The sequence below is a fragment of the Phoca vitulina genome, unplaced genomic scaffold, assembly GCF_004348235.1.
Source record: "Phoca vitulina isolate PV1807 unplaced genomic scaffold, GSC_HSeal_1.0 scaffold82, whole genome shotgun sequence".
Classification (NCBI taxonomy): domain Eukaryota; kingdom Metazoa; phylum Chordata; class Mammalia; order Carnivora; family Phocidae; genus Phoca; species Phoca vitulina.
The window spans coordinates 4,842,374-4,859,128 of record NW_022589785.1 but is presented as its reverse complement, the minus strand read 5'-3'; the positions used below and the strand labels follow the sequence as shown (position 1 = coordinate 4,859,128).

Genomic DNA, 16,755 nt, shown 5'->3' with positions numbered 1-16,755 from the left:
GGATCCCATCCCTGCTCACCACCCTCGCGGCTGCCACCCAGGCCAGACACAGCATCATCTTCCCTGTGGACCCTCCTAGAGCCTCCCAGCAGGTCCCCAGCTTCCACTCATGCCCCCCATGGCCTACACTCAGTACAACAGCCAAGAGATCCTGTTCCGATGTATCTCAGACTCTGTCACACGTCCACTCAGTGGTCTCTAAGTCCCCACCAGCATACCCATCCTGTTCCCCTCCATCCCTGGGCTCCAGCCGCACTGACAACTTGGCATACACACACAGCTGCTGGAAGGCAGTCCAAACCCAGGCTGGACCTCTTCTTGGCCCTGGCCCCCACCTTACTCTGCCCTGTTTAGGTCTTGTTTTCCCCACTGGCCGACAAACTCTGGGCCCTGGGACTAGGCTTTAGCCCCAGCTCCACCCATGACAAAGCCCTCTCCAACACCGCCTCTTCACAGGAGTTCAGTCAAGACAATCTATCAAATGTAATCTATTGAAACTGAATCAAGTTCCACCAATTTAAAGGTTTTCAAATATACAATGAAGCTCCTGTTATAATAAACTCAGGCAAGGTGGTGCTGGGTCAATAATTCCCTCTAGGCCTTTGAAGCAACTGAGTATTTCTTCCACCTAGAGAATTAATCTAGAGCAATTGCGTTAGATTTGCTGGCCCAGGGGATATAAGGCCTTTAGCCACTCTGGGCCTTGATTTTTTGGCTACAAAATGAAGAGCATAATAATAATGCAAATGGCTACCAGTGGTGGAATGCTGACTGAATGCCAAGTGCTGGGCTTCAAGCTTTACCTACATTTTTTGCACTGCCTCATTTGATCCCCACTGAATAGCCTCTGGTAGGTTCCACCAACATCCTCTTTTACAGATGAGCAAACTGAGGCTCTGAGGTAAAGGGACTTGCCTAGGGTCACCAGGTTTGGACCCAGCCTCTTCTGGCTGACCTCGGACACACTCTCAACCATGTCCTGTGGGCTTCCTTATGCAGAATACTGCTCCCCAGGCTCCCAGAGGCCTCGTAAGGAAAAGTGGGGTGAGACCATAACAGTGTCCTGAGTGCTTTGGGAAATGTTCATAAACACACAGATAATTTTTAAAGGATCTGCATGTGGAAGAATAATCCCACCCAGGATATTGAACCAGATACTCTGTGTATCACAGACTCTGGAAGCTGGAAGCATCTTTTGAATGCAGAGCTGTGCCCTCCATCTCGGAGCTGAGGAATGGAGGGCAGAGTGGCTGAGTACCTCATGCCTCTCCTCACAGTGAGTGGTTGCTGGGCTCACCGCCCCTGCTTCCTTTGTCCACTTCCCCTCACTTACAGCTGCACCTGGCTGCCAGCTGCATAGCAGAGGAGATAGGGAACAATACACAGCCAGGGAGGAAATGAAAATAGGAAAGAGAAGTAGGAAGGGAGGATCATGCGGTCCTACTAAGGTAAACACACACGTTTTCTCCTTTCTCCATAACTGTTTCATGCTGTAAGTCACATCAAACAACTATCAGACTCTGCTCACGTGAAATACTTTAGAAATCTGCCACCTAGCTTCACAGGCAGCTGGAAGAGTGCCGATTTGTCCTTAAAGGAGAGGATATATTAGCTGAAATGTCTTAGGTGAGCCCGCAGCGAGAACGCCAAGAGATAGAGTGTAAGATGACCGACAGGTAATTCCAACAGCTCTGCTGGCTACCTGAGGCCTGTCAAAGTTTCCCTCCTGTCCGTGTGTGTGAGCGTGAGGCTGAACCCCAGCCCGCTCCTGTCCCCCATCTGTGTTCATTCATTGAGGGCGGCTCCTGAAGAGCTCCAGGTGGACAGCCGCCAACACCCTACACATGACATCCTAAAATCAAGTGCACTAACTCTGTGACCTTCCTGAGATCCACGCACCACAAATACCCTGCAGTGACAACGCCGGAGGCAATTGCAACCCTCCCTCTAGGCTGTAGCTGACCCCTCATCAAGTTGCTTTGGTCACTTCCGAGTTTTTGGTTTCCCCTCAAGTCTATGGTGACATTTCCCTTGTCACATCCCCCCGGGCTGCTGCTGCTGCAACAGCCTCCCTAGAGGCTGGCCTCCCCACTTCCACTTGCAACCAGAACATTGTTATGCAGGCTCTGTTTCCGGTATGTTTCCTCCTTTGCTCAGTAATATGGTACACACATCCACTCAACTAAAATTCACACAGGCATGCGTGCGTGGGGTAGGTGGGTGTATTTGTTGCCCACCCCAGTCCTGGAGGCAACAGAGAAACAGGTCCCTGGAAACTGGTATGAGGCCTCAGGTGGGGTGGGGGAGCACGTGGTAGCTCAGAACCACAAACACACATCCATACCCTCCAGCCTAGAATGGTGAATCCCCTGGGATTCATCACAAGGGAACAATGGGAAAGGGGCACAAAGCTCCAATGCCATTTGTTGCAAAAAACCAGAAGCAACCCAAGATCCTAACAGCAGGCCAATGTTTACTTCATCAACTTCACAGAATATCATGGAGCCATTCAGACTTACGTGTGTGATGACTCTGCAGAAATAAGAAACTGTGCTTAAAAAGAAAATGCTGAGGAAAAAGGCAAATCATGCAGTATATTTATAATTGTGTGAAAACTATCCATACCCGGAAATGTTAAAATACTAGACTCACAGGTGAATTTCTTCCAGTCTGGGCTTCCAGAATGCCCCAGGCTTCTTTCTTTCCCAGGACCTAACTTGCCCTCAGGTGGGGGTTCCTATTTACTTGTCTATCTCCCACAACAGACGGCAAACTCCTTGACGGCAGAGATTGTGGTCTTTTCTTACTGTTCCCAGCCTCTCGGGTGGCCCAGCACATGGTAGGCAGACATTGAATAAATGAGCGTAGGAATAAACAGATAAATTAATTCATTGATAAATCAATCAATGAAAACCACTTTATCGGGAGCCCTATTTGGCCCAACCTACAAAACCCCCACCACCTTCTTACCCTTCCGTGTTGTCTGGAGAATCAAGCTCCCCAAAGGTCTGCGTAACATACAAGTTCCTTGCGGAGACTTCTTAAGAATGAAGCCCTTTAAAACAGCAGTGTTCTAAGAATAGCCACGCAGAGATGCTGACTGCTATCATCATTAATAAATGAGTCTGCACCAGAGCCAAAGAATTAATTTGAGAGCAATTTATGATAATATGCTGCTAGGCAATTAAAATAAACTTCCGAGGGGGAAAAAACTTTCAATTTATTGTTGATTATTTCAGATCAGAAAGATGGAATAGGGGAGTTTGAAAAACGGCAAACACGAGACAGATTTCACAGATTTCAGGGATGGTGCCTGGCCCGGCTCCGCCTGCACGTGCCTCCTGCTAATAGTAGCAGCCCCGGAGGCCACCTCCCTAGCTGTTCTAGAGCGAGCCAGGGGCTGCACTGTATCCCCGCACATGTGTTTGGAAGGAATGGCCTGCCTGAGCACCAGGTCACCTGGAGGACCCCGAGGAGAGCGGGGGTCAGGTCCCACCAGGCAGCTCTGAGGATGCTGGCCTCTTCTTAGCCCTTTCTGTTCCCAGAAGTGGCTGGCCCAGCTGGTCCATTCAATCGCTTATACCAGTTATTGACCAAAAGGCCTTTGCTTGTTGAGGGGGTCTAAATATCACTTTGACCAACAAATCCCTCAAGATGATCAAAGAGCTGGGATTCCCAAGGGATTACTACCCATTTGTCTGGTCTTCAACTGTTCCTTTTTTAAAAAATTCATTTTAAAGAAAGCAACAACAGAAATAATTGAAAATACAGATCTACTGCAGAATGTTCCTCCTTCTTTCTTGGCCATTAAAAAAGTACAGATTAAAGCAGCCTTGAGGCAGGTATCCTTTAAGTATATTAAAATGGCCCCAAAGTATATTTAATTATTAACACCAAATGCAAGTGAGATGACAGTGAAGCTGGCATGCTCATTCTTTGTTGGTGGCACAGAATATCGGTACACTCGTTCCAGAAAGAGATATTATAGCTCATCGAGGCGCTGTGATGATGTTGCTTCCCTTAACTCAGTAATCTGACTCCTGGGAATTTTCCCTCAGGAAATAATTCAAGAGAAGCAAAGAGCATTCAGTACAAGGACACTCATTGCATCATTATCTGTAATAGCATAAAGGCGGAACTCAAATGCACAAAAATCAGTGGATAATTCAAAACATGAGAGTGCATCAGCTCGGTGGAATATTACACAGCCATTAAAATGACCATTATAGGGGCTCCTGGGTGGCTCAGATGGTTAAGCATCTGCCTTCGGCTCAGGTCATGATCCCAGGGTCCTGGAATCGAGCCCCACATTGGGCTCCTGGCTCAGCGAAGAGCCTGCTTCTCCCTCTCCCTCTGCCTCTCTCCCTGCTCATGCTTTCTCTCTCTCTCTCTCTGTATCTCTGTGTCTCAAATGAATAAATAAAATCTTAAAAAAATTTTTTTTAAAAAATGACCATTATAAAGATAGACTGTTAGTTATAACATGGGGTAAAAAAGGCAGACATGAAGGCCATGTGCAATATGATGCCAAAGACGTGAGACACGGGCGTGTGTGCAGGGTGGGGAAGAGCAGGGAACACGCAAAATCAAAAACAGTTTTGCGAGGCTGTGAGATTACTGGAGAGTTGCCTATATTCCAAATGCTCTTTATCTTACTTTTTCTGCATATTTTTCCACATATATATTCCACATATTTTTCCACAACAACAAAAAAATTGAGCAAGCTACATTCAATCAAATGAATTATTTCAAACCCTTTCCCAAGGGGCCAAAGGAAGTACAGAAGAGTCGGCTGGGAGTAGGTGCCCTGCTCAGGGAGTGTGGGACAGCAGGGGAACAGGATGGGACCAGCGAATGAGAAGTCAGGGCAATGTCAACCTCACTCAGGCTGCCCTGGGGTGGCCTGCGCTTGGGGGTCAGATGTGTGGGTCTGAGCACAGAGCTGCAACCTGTGCCCTGGGTGATATGAAGCAAGTCCAGGAGCCTCTCTGAGCATCGCTTCCCTGATTCTCATCCAGACACAGTCCTGGCCCCCTGTTATGGGCTGAATTGTGTCCTCTCCCCTCCTCCAAATTCATATGTGGAGGTTCAAACCCACAGTACCTCAGAATGTGACTGTATTTGGAGACAGAGCCTTTGAAGAGATGACTAAGGTAAAATGAGGTCCTATAGATGGACCCGTATTCAATATGACTGGTGTCTTTATAAGGGGAGGAGGTCAGGATGCAGACACACGCAGACCGAGGAGGCAACCACCTACGAGCCAAGGAGAGAGGCCTCCGAAGAAACCAAACCTGCTGGTACCTCGATCTCAGAACTGGGAGAAAGTACATTTCTGTGGCTTAAGCCACCCAGTCTCTGGTATTTTGGGGCAGCCCCAGCAAATGAATACCCCTCCCTTCGCAGAGCCCTGAGGATGATATCACTGGCACAGGGCAGGTACGCAAAAGACTTCTGGGAAAAGTGAACCAGGTCTGAGGCAGGGGCTTGGCGCCCTGAAAACCACCGCCCACACAAGGCCTGTGCTGGAAGATTGGGTCTCAGTGTCCATCAGTGAGTTAGTTTTACTGTGAAGTTCAGAACTATGAAGTCCTGCAAGACCGCTTCTCCCGTGATCCCCATGGCGGCTGGGATGAGGTTGGGCAGGACAGACGTCACCGTACATAGCTGGCAAAATGAGAGTTTAGTGAAGTTAAGGGGTTTTGTGCAAAGTCAAAGACCAAAAAGGGTCACTAATGCAACATCTTAAACCTCCAAGCTCCACTTCTCCCCATTACTAAAAAATAAGGCTCCGATTGATTGATCTTACAACATGAATGTTTAGAAAGTCCATAGCTCCAGAGCTACCATAAATCGAGTTAAAAGATAAGCAACACAGAAAATACTTGAAAAATTAATAACTGACAAAGGAGAAATAACCATAACTCAGAGTGAGCTCCTACAAATCAGCATAAAAACACAAATATCTAGACAGTAAAATGGCAATAAATATGAACATACAAGTCACAAAATGTACATGATTGGTCAACAAACAGATAAAAGTATACTCAATCTCTACTGGTAATAAGGGAAAGGCAAAACAGAGCAAAGAAATGCCTCGTCGTTCACCCATCAGAGCAACAAAGCGTAAAAAGAATAATGGGGTAGCTTCTGTTGACAATCCACACTATTGGGAGATATAAATTTATGCCCTCTTTTTGGCTGACAATTTGATAGTGTGTGTTGATATCCATCATGGGTATCCTCTTCTAGTCTAGCAATTCTACTCCTAGGAATCTATACACACATGCATTAATTTGCATATAGAAGCAGGTTCACTACAGCACTCTGGGAAATAGTAGTAAAATGCAAAGAACCTAACTGTCCATCAAGTGGGAAATGATTAAATAAATTATGATACACTTTAGAATTCTATGCAGTTATTTTTAAAATGAGCTAGGTTTATTTGTGTCAACATGTAAATATCTCCAAAATATATTTGTAAGGGAAAAAGCAAGCTGCTTATCAATATCCACAATATGATCTCATTTACATATATGTAAGGGCATGGGGGTGAGGGGGTGGTGTGAACTTACATGTCTTTGTAAAAGCATGGGTAAGGACCAGGAAAAGTACCACTGCTAACCAATGGGTGTGTATTATTTCTTGGGAGGGAGGTAATGAAAGATGACTAAATTTTCTGTTACATATTTCAGAGTCATTTAAACATTTTACAAGCTTGTATTTCCTAACGAATGCCATCTCTCAACAAATTACAATTGGTAAGAGTGTGCCAGGATCAACTCCTGCTCATGTTGAAACCTGAGACCCTACAAAAGACTCTCTAATGGTGGAAGGTCAGGCATGAAGGGAGGTGCATAATGAGTGAGTTTGGGGGCAGGAGGGCCCAGAAGTCACATCAGAGAAGCCACCACATCAATGCACACAGACCAACCTGGCAGGCAGCAATCAGAGAGGGGCTGGATCAGTTGACGCACCCGTGGCACAATCCCCATGAGGCGGAGGAGCAGAGCGGCCCATGGTGACGGGCCCTGCAAAGAACGGACACAGCTGCAACCAGGTGTGGGAGGCAAAAGGCTCAGGCACCCGTCACTCGGCCAGGCTGCAGGCATCACCCCACACTCAGCCACCAGGCTGTTGGCAGATGCTCATGGCCACGGCCACCAGTGACCTTGAGAGCAGCGGCAGTGGCTCAGGGATGAGGCTCAGGAGAGGCCACCACGTGGATCCACCTGTGCTCACCTCACCAGGGCTTCTCTGGGTTGCAGGGTCCAGAGAGGTGTCAGGAGAAGTGCCAGAAAAGGAGAGAGGATATTGGAGGCAAGTGTCGACCAAAGACACAGGGAAGAAGTGAGAGATATGCTGCAGCTCAAAAGAGTCATCCCTAAATGCAGCAGGCCCATTGGACGCCCCCTCTGGTGCCCGCACCGTGGCAGGCATGAGTCACACCAGTGGCCTCTTACTGAAACCCCCCTGCTTCCTGCCCTGTAGCCACACCCCCACTGTCCTCCAACCTCCCATCTCCCTGCTCCCAGGCAAGAGTCAGTCCTCACTCCCATGTTCTTCCCACTCCCTGCTGGGTGGGGCCCAAGTGATGGCGCCCATGCCCGTGGCTCATTGTCCTGTCTTCCTGTTCATGTTTCCCCATCTGTATCATTGCTGGGCCCTCCCCTTCAAGCTCCAGATCTCCTAGGCCAACTGCAAGTCCCCTCCCCCATCAACCTGACCCCAACTGAGCCCAGTATCTCTCCTCTGCTCCCTCATGACCACCTTTCCCCCTCCAGACAATCCTTTCTGCCCACAGGCACCAGGCAGGAGACCTGAGGGTCAGCTGTTACGGTTTCTCCCTCACACTGGGCCCCGACAGGCAATGCATCCCCAAGTTGTAAGGATGTTAACTTCAAAATGGTTTGCAAATCCATACCCTATGCTCCACCTGGGGGGAGTAAACCACGTACCTGCTCACTTCCAAGGTCTCAGCTTCCACGTTTATCCCTTCTGATCCATCCTACAAGCTGCCATGGGGACAATTTACTGAAAATACACCATCTGCTCTCTGTCACTTCCCTTCCATGGCTCCCTGATACCCACAGCAGCAAGTTCAAGTTCAAACTCCTTGGCAAACCATAGCCCATCAGGAGCTAAGCCTTGTGGGCCTCAGCAATTCCCCACTTCTTACTCCTTACTTCACCCCTGTTCCTCCCGCCCCTGCCTTTGCTCACCTGGCTGACATGCCCTGCCTTTCCTTCCCTGGGCTGGCTCCTGTCATCTATGGATACCAGGTGTGGGCTCCTCCTCAAGGGAGCCTTACTTGACAGCTGCCACCCCGGAGAGGGGATGGAAGACTCTTTGGAGAAGGGCCCTTCCTCAGGGTTCTCATCACACCCTTATGCATCGCTTGCTGCACTCATCACACTGACTCATAAGGATCTTGTCTGCCCCCCTGCAAATAAATGGTCAGCACCTTGAGGGCTGGGAAGGGGTGCACTCACTATATTAGTCTCCTAGGGCCACCACAACCTGGATGGCTTCCAACAGCAGTAATTTATTTTCTCACAAATCTGGAGGCCAGAAATCTACCATCAAGGTGTTGGTAAAGGCATGCTTCCTCTGAAGGTTGAGGGAAGGATCTTTCCTGGCCTCTTTTAGTTCCTGGTGGTCCCGGGTGTTCTTTGGCTTGTGGCAGCATAAGTGGGGTCTCTGCCTCTGTCTTCACATGGCCCTCCCCTTTGTGTCTGCATCTGAGTCCAGATTTCCCTCGTTTTAGAAGGACATCAGTCCTGGGGTGCCTGGGTGGCTCAGTCGTTAAGCGTCTGCCTTCAGCTCAGGTCATGATGCCAGGGTCCTGGGATCGAGCCCCGCATCGGGCTCTCTGCTCAGCGGAAAGCCTGCTTCTCCCTCTCCCCACTCCCCCTGCTTGTGTTCCCTCTCTCAGTGTCTCTCTCTGTCAAATAAATAAATAAAATCTTTAAAAAAAAAAAAAAAGAAGGACATCAGTCCTATTGGATTAGGGACCCCACTCATGACCGCATCTTAACTTGATGACATCTGCAAAGACCCTATTTCCAGTCACATTCACAGGTACTGAGGGGTTAGGTCTTTAATATAGCTTTTGGGGGAACACAATACAACCCACAGCCCTCACTTTGGCATCACTATTGATAGAACTGTTCACGGATGACTGAGCCAGGGTGCTCTGGGTCTAGGCAGGGGAGGAAAAATCAGAGGAGGAAGGCATCTTGAAGGAGGCAGCTCTGCAGCTGGGCCTGGAGGAGGTGGGGGAGGGAAGGGACATGTCCAGGAGGAAGGAGGAACACTGCATGAGAGATGAGGGAGAGCCGGGCTGCACAAGAGGCCTTGGCTCTGTGCTTGGCACTGCGGGGAGCTGGGTCAGCCTGCAGAGAGGCTTTTCAGCCTGGGCTGAGGCTTCCACCCTGGTACCGTGGAGGCAGTAGGGGGCCAGGGCAGTGGGGAACCAGGGAAGGTTCATTAGGAAAGCAGTGACAAGAGCAGAACCAGTGTTCCTGAAAGATGAATCTGCCCGAGGCATAGAGGGGCAAGTCTCAAAGGAGCCACCCAGGGCAGGGAGTCACTACCAATAATGAGGGCAGTGGCAGCAGGGCAAGGAGAGAATCCAGAGAAAATGTGATAGAATGGACAGGGCATGACCTCAGGCAGCAAGGAGAGGAAGGAGTTGAAGCTTGCAGGGGCTGGGGTTCAGGGGCCAGTGACTGAAAATGGCAGCCCAGGGAGAGCAGCGTGCCTGCAGGAGCGGCGATCAGTTTAGTCTCATGAAATGCCATTCAATTTAAAAAGCCAGCTCACGGGTGCACTCATTAAGTAACCCCTGAAGTGGGGCGTGTGTGCAAAGCAGCTATAGAGTTCACATACTTTGTAAATAATTCAAGTTTATGGGCAACTAACACGTCTTTTTCTATCAATGCCTGGTACCCAAGCTGTTAGCAGCGGGCATTTTGGAAGAAAGGTCTCAAGCCAAGGGAACTAGAAACGCAACTGAATCACCTTTAAATTACCTCTTCACCTCGGGGAAATGGAAATCAATGCAGTCTGCAAAGGGCTGCGGTGGGTGCCAGCAGAGGCCAGATGGAGCGGGTTCCCAGGCAAGAGAGCCAGGGGCACAGGGAGCTGTCCACCTTGGGGGCATCTCTGCGGTCAGCAGAGGTCCTGGGACTTAGGATGCCCTTTCTGACAGAGCCACCAGCACCTTCCAACCACCCCAGAATTTCCCGAGAGGCGCCGCTGAGGCACAGCATTAGGGGAAAGGCTCTCGCCTTGGGGGATGGAATAAAGACCCTTCTCTCCACTCCCCCTACCTTCATGGGTGATTCATTCCCTCTCTGGGCCTCAGGCTCTTCATATCAGGAGAGGCTGACCTCATTGATTTCCAAAGGGCCCCTCTACCTTCCAGCTCTGCGTACCGCTGCAGCTGCTGTCCCTGCTGCCCGAATACCAGCAAGCCTCATCCCCGGGCGAGGATGGGAAGATCTGGCAACCCTGAAACGGAAGGTCTCAGACACTCACTCCTCCAGGTCATGATTCTTTCTGTACAGCTGATCCTAACCCCTGCTTATTCTTCTTCCTCTAGCCACCCAGAAACCGGTGCTATCGCCTCAGTGGGAGAAGGGAGCACTGGACTGTGCGCCTGGAGATCAAGGTGACTGTGGGTGTGTCACTCCCCCCTTCTGTGCCATCAGCTCATCTGTGAGGCCCCCTCCTCAGGCCAGCCAGGCAGGTGCCACAGTCAGACCTTAGGCACCTGTGAGCTAACCTCTGAGCCTCAGTTTCCTCATGCACATCAGAGGGTGTGGTAATGGTTCTATTTCACAGGGTTGTTATGAGGACTGAGTTACACAGGAAAGTCCGGCCAGCGTTAGCTGCTATTGCCACAGGGAATGGGGGACATAAGCAGGAAGAGAAGACATACATTGTGGAAGGACAACCCAGTATTAGAGAGTGGGAACCTCAGGAGGGACAGCGGCCACCTCCCCCCACAAGAAAACGTCCCCTGCCATATAGCCTTTCCTGGAAGGGGTTTCTCATGGCCCTTGGCATGTAGGTCCCTTCTTCCTGGAGGGAATAATCCCCTTGTCCTTTTGCCCAAGCTCCACTGCTGGCCAGCCAAGGTCCCTGGATGACAGAGGACCCAAAGACAGCCTCCGCCTTGGGAACATTACCTCCAGCAGGACCGGGCTACCCCAAAGCAAACCACCGGCATGGTTTCAGTATAAACACTGATGTGTGGGGATTTTTGTCCTGATATGCTCAGATTCTTCTAATAACAAGTGGCAGTGCACTATGGCAAGAGATATCAAGGATAACACTGAATCCCCACAATCCTGTGCTAAGTTTACATATCAGGCAGCTGTTACTTTCTCTATCTTACAAACTGAGGCTCAGGGGGTACCTGGGTGGCTCAGTCAGCTAAGCGTCCAACTCTTGATTTCGGATCAGGTCATGACCTCAGGGTGGTGAGATGAAGCCCTGCAAAGGGCTCCGCGCTCAGCAGGGAGTCTGCTTCTCTCCCTCTGCCCCTCCCCCTGCTCTCTCTCTCTCTCTTTCAAATAAATACATCTAATAAAAAAAAAAAAAAAAAACCCTGAGGCTCAGAGAGGCTAAATCATGGCATATAGTTAATAAGAGGTGAAATGGGAATTTTAACTGGGGTCTCTCAATCTACAAAGCGAGGCATTTTTTCACTCCTTTACACACCACAGCTATTACCATCATCCCTAACAGCACTCTACCAGGAACCCAAGATGAATAACTTTCACCAAAATGAAACTTGTTCTATTGCCATATATTTATCACTATATCTTTATTTTCTGCCGTGGCCTTGAGAAATCCAGTCAGAAAAGTTCTGTTCATATTTTTCATGTACATTTTATAATTGTACACAGATGAAGGCTTGCATGTGATATAACCAAGTGCAAGACTTCTTTTTTTTTTTAAGATTTTATTTATTTGACAGAGAGAGACACAGCGAGAGAGGGAACACAAGCCAGGGGAGTGGGAGAGGGAGAAGCAGGCTTCCCGCAGAACAGGGAGCCCGACGTGGGGCCCGATCCCAGGACCCTGGGATCATGACCTGAGCTGAAGGCAGACGCTTAATGACGGAGCCACCCAGGTGCCCCACCAAGTGCAAGACTTCTGAACAGAGACTGTGAGCTGGATCTAGAACTGTGTATCACCTAGACAACCCTCAAATGTTATCTTTCTCAGTTACAGAGGAGAACCTGAGCCCACCTTAATTATTGAGGAGGTTTTAAGTTGCTCATATTGTGAGTAAAAATAGGTAGCCTGATTGCATTACAGGTGTAGAGCAGGCTAAAAATATATATATACCCCAACTTGATCTAGTTACAGAAAACTTGGGGCCTATAAATGTATTTTCAAAACGAACAACATGCAAAGCTCAAATACATCGTTTCTCCAAAGCAAAAGCAATGGCCTGCTGCCTAGCCAACCTGCATTTTATGCATTTTGGACTTCATATTTTTATGAACCAAGTCAGCAAGAATGCTGTCAAAGTACAGTTATGAGTCAGCCATCCTTCCTGACAACTACTCTCTAAAGAGGTTTATTCATCTGGCCAAAATACAAAGCGTTTACATGGTCAGTCAAAACTTACCTACTCAAAACAAAAATGCTTTGGGGTAGAAAAAAAGTGGTCAAGAATAATGTAAATCAAGTATATGTTACATATGCAGTTATTATACTTTCCCCAGTATGACTTTCCTCTCTACAGAACACTGGCCAGCGATAAATGGTACCTGGTACCAAATGGTACCCAGGAATGCTACCACACTCTTGGCATACATTTCCATCAGCACTGCAGCACCATTGCAGCTCACCCTGACCCTAAAACCAGCACATCACCTCACACATCTTTTCCACCTCTCTTTCATTTCGTTGGCACCACCACCACCAGGCATCCGATGATCCAAGGAAGCTGCCCACCAGAGTCATTTCTGAAGCACATAGCTTAGGCTAGACAGTCAGAACAAAACACAGACCCCAGTCCTCCAGCATGAGCCTGTCCAGATTCAGAATATTCATTTACATCCACCTGGTTACAACACTTTACAAGGTTTGGAATCTAGACCTCTCCAGGGCACTGGAGGATGGTCCCTCCAACTCCACCCCACTTCCTTCCATCCCTTCACCTCCCCAACACACCAAAAGTCCTTTGTCGAGGCAGTAGAGCCCCCCATTAGCCTACCCATCAGGTTCTAGGAGTCAAGAGGTCTATCTGTCTGACCTTGCCAGGTGATGGAGATGGGAACCGAATGCTGGTGGGATCGAAGGCAGAGGTGACCCATCAAGTTTAAACACATCTCCCCCTTCAGTGGATGGCTCAAGGCAGGAGGGGGGCAGCTTTAAGGACCGAGGAAGCCCAAGCCTCCTGGCTGGGTAGTTGCCCAGCGTGACCCCAAACTGCTTACTCAGAGGCACAGGCCATCTGGAGAAGGGCTTTTCCTGTGACAGGCACCACCGGAGTTTAAAATCCCCTTTGCGTGCTGGGAAACACACACACACACACACACACACACACACACAGTAGCAGGGAGTGCCTGCCCAGTATCCACTCCAAAGCTCTTCTGCCTCAGTCCAGCTCACTCCCAACAGCCAAGTGCACTCAAGTGACCCTTGCCCTTGAAGTCCAGCAGTGGCAGCTCAGGTGCCCAAGGAGACTGGACTAAGGCGGGGAGAGGGCTTTACCTCTTGCTTGCAGCCCCTGGGGAAGACTCAAGCCCACCTTCCCTGCTAAAAGATGGCTGGCCTCTGTCTGGGCTGAATTCCAGTGGCTAGTCTACATGGGCCAGTCCCCTGCACAGGGAGGGGAGAGTATTGCCCTTGTGACACCAACCTGGGCAAACATCCCTTCTCAGTGTCATATGGTGGGCAGCACCCAGGCTGGTGAAGAAGACATGCTTAGTGACTGCCCTTAGACTTCTAGCTAAACCCTTTGTCCCCTGGCTCGTGAGGGCAGAGGGGCCTGCCCTCTATCCCAGGACTGGGTCAGAACCAGGGCAGAGATCTGAGCTCTCAGTCCTGTAGGCTGCTCAAGATCAGGGCTGGAAGAAATTTACAATGGGTAAGGAAAATTTAAAAGCCCAAGAGATCCCATGCCTCGGGACCCGCCCGCCCCATGCTTGCTCCGCCTGCCCCAACTCACCCCAGGAAAGGGCTCCCGGGTGTGGAAGTGAGTCTGGCCCCGAGGCTGCGGGGGCTCTTGCAGCTGCTGCCGCCGCCGCTGCCTTCCCGCCGCCGCGCTCTCAGTCCATCTCGGTGCAGTGCCGGCTGCCACCGCCGCGCCAAGCCCGGGAGAAGGAGGGCGGTCCCCGGATTGGGTGTGTGCTACCCGGCGGCCCCGGGCCCGCCTCCCCGCCGAGGCTGCCCCTTCAGCACCGCGGACAGCGGCCAGCCCACGGGCTCCGAGCGGAGAGGAGCCGAGCGCCCTGCTCCGCCTGCCCGCCAGCCAGTCAGCCGGAACGCGGCAGGGGCGCGGCGCACGGCGTCCTCATTCCTCCAGCCTCCTCCCGACCCGCCGGGGGTGGTCGCCTCCGTCCCTCAGGGCCCCGCTCCAAGAGCGAAGGGCGCCGTGCAAGGCCACCAGACAATCCCCGGAGGATGGGACGCACCTCCTCCAGCCCGGTCAGAGCAGGGATTAGCGCTCTCCTCCCGCCCAGCGGGCTAGACAAAGGCGAGTTCTCAGTGTCTCCGTGAAGGCCGGCGGGCGGCAGAAAGCTCAGCTCAGCCTCTTAAAATGTGGGGGCATGGCCCGGAACCCGACCCGGCACTAAGGGCGCTATCGCGGCTCAATCGAGGCCAAAGAGGGCTGGCCCTTTGCCTGGGTCCCGCGTGGAAAGGGCCCTTGGCTCAAGCCCTCATTTCTCCTCTGTCATATACCCTGGGATTGTAAGGAATTAACCAGTTAACAGTGTCTTGGGACCTAGGGGAGGGAGAGCCTTTGGGGTTCCATTCCCACCTGGAATCCAATTCCCTCTTCCACATCCTTGGTGTCAGATCGTCAACCAACCAACGGATGGGACTACTGGAGCCTGGTGACATCACTCAGAACGCTTCTCCGTTTTTCATTTCTGTTAAAATCCCTCCCACCACTCCTCATCCCCGGCCAGGAAAGCCCCGATGGAGATGAGGGTCCCTAGTTGTAAGACCCTCTGCCGCAGACCAGAAACATGACCTGGGCCACTCTTCCTTCTGCCTTCAGTGGGCCTCAGCTTCTCCTCTGGGATGTGGGGGTGGGGTGGAGCTACCTCTGGTAGAAGAATCCAAGACTGGACAGCCACACCCAGCCCAGGTCACTTCATGGCCATTCCAAGTACAAGATGAGGAGACCCTTCTTTCCGCTGCCAAAACTGGCCACCCTTGCTTAATTCTTTCTAAAGCAACCACAACTCTTATACCTCATTAATTCAAATCCAAAGACATGTTGATTTTTTACCATTTGGTTGAGCCCCTGGTTTGAAGGGAGAAGACCAAATGGAATGAGTTCAAGTTGAGGTTAATAAATGCTATCCGAGCAGGCAGGAGGCACGCTGCTCAAACATTCTCAGATCAAGGCTGCTACACAAAGAGCCCAGAGCTGAAACGTTCAGGAAGGGCACAGCAGGAACAGGAGTGAGTATTTGCCATCCAGGAAATTCTGCAAGTGGGGGGTGGGGGGCAGGGGCTCCTTCAGTTTCCACATCAAGGAAGAAGAATCACGATCCCCATGTGGTGTCTTTAAAAAGAAACAAAACCACTACTTCTACAGTCTTTTAACTTAACATTTTTTTTTCTACTTTGAAAATTACTTCCAAGAGCTTTCTTTTTATTTTTTATTTATTTATTTGACAGAGAGAGACACACAGAGAGAGGGAACACAAGCAGGTGGAGTGGGAGAGGGAGAAGCAGGCCTCCCGCAGAGCAGGGAGCCCGATGCGGGGCTCAATCCCAGGACCCTGGGATCATGACCTGAGCCGAAGGCAGACACTTAACGACTGAGCCATCCAGGCGCCCCCCTTTTTTTTTAAGTAGCATACCATCAAAATCCAAAGACAAGAAACAAGTCAGGTTCCAGTGACATCAGATTATGTGAACTTCCTGCTGCACTGGTCACAAGCATCAGATGGGGGATGGGGTGCCCATCCGCCTTCCAAACATCCAACATTTGCCAAGTGGACATGTTGACACTTATGAGAAAAGTCTCAAGTCTTTCTTTGTGCATTTCCTCATTTGGAATGGAATTTCTTGAGGATTTTGTGACAGAGGAGTCCTTCAATTTAACTCTTAGTTGTCTAACTTACAGCACATTCAGCAATCACCAGCATGTCTGCATCCTCACCTTCCAGGAGATCAGTGAGGGACCCAGTGATGCCCATTCCTACACACATACCCCACTAGCACAAAGCACAAATTTTCTACTGACGTGACATGTTCACATATACACTAAAGATCCCAAAAGATTCAGGATTTGGAACAACAGAAACGATACCAGCCATACAGCAAGATTTTAAATTTCAGTGCATTTATTCAGTGCAGTTATTCTCTAGGTTCTGGAAAAACCTAAAAACTGGAACTCATTCCAATGATTCTCAACTACAAAGGCAGGAAGACACTTCTGCCCCAGGTCCCATTCCTCCGTCTGCCCCAGGGCTCAAACCCTGCTCTTTGACCTCACTAGACAATCTGTTCCTGGTGGGCAGACTATGACTGCCCACTCCTGCTGAC

At 50.1% G+C, this 16,755-nt stretch overlaps 1 protein-coding gene across 8 annotated transcripts in view; it reads right to left on the bottom strand.

Annotated features, from left to right (window-relative positions):
* Nucleotides 1-16,755, bottom strand: part of OSBP2 (oxysterol binding protein 2) — a 165,066-nt gene that overhangs the window by 69,708 nt on the left and 78,603 nt on the right. Inside the window, exon 1 of one of the 8 annotated variants that reach the window (XM_032395136.1) lies at nt 13,280-13,453. The exons of 5 other annotated variants lie outside the window; for them this stretch is intronic. In XM_032395136.1, coding sequence (XP_032251027.1) covers nt 13,280-13,355 — 76 coding nt within the window. In that variant the 5' untranslated portion in view covers nt 13,356-13,453. Of the gene's footprint in view, nt 1-2,970; nt 3,171-6,934; nt 7,010-13,279; nt 13,454-16,755 lie in introns of those variants that run through there. 2 more of the 8 variants (XM_032395137.1, XM_032395138.1) reach the window with 2 other exon arrangements.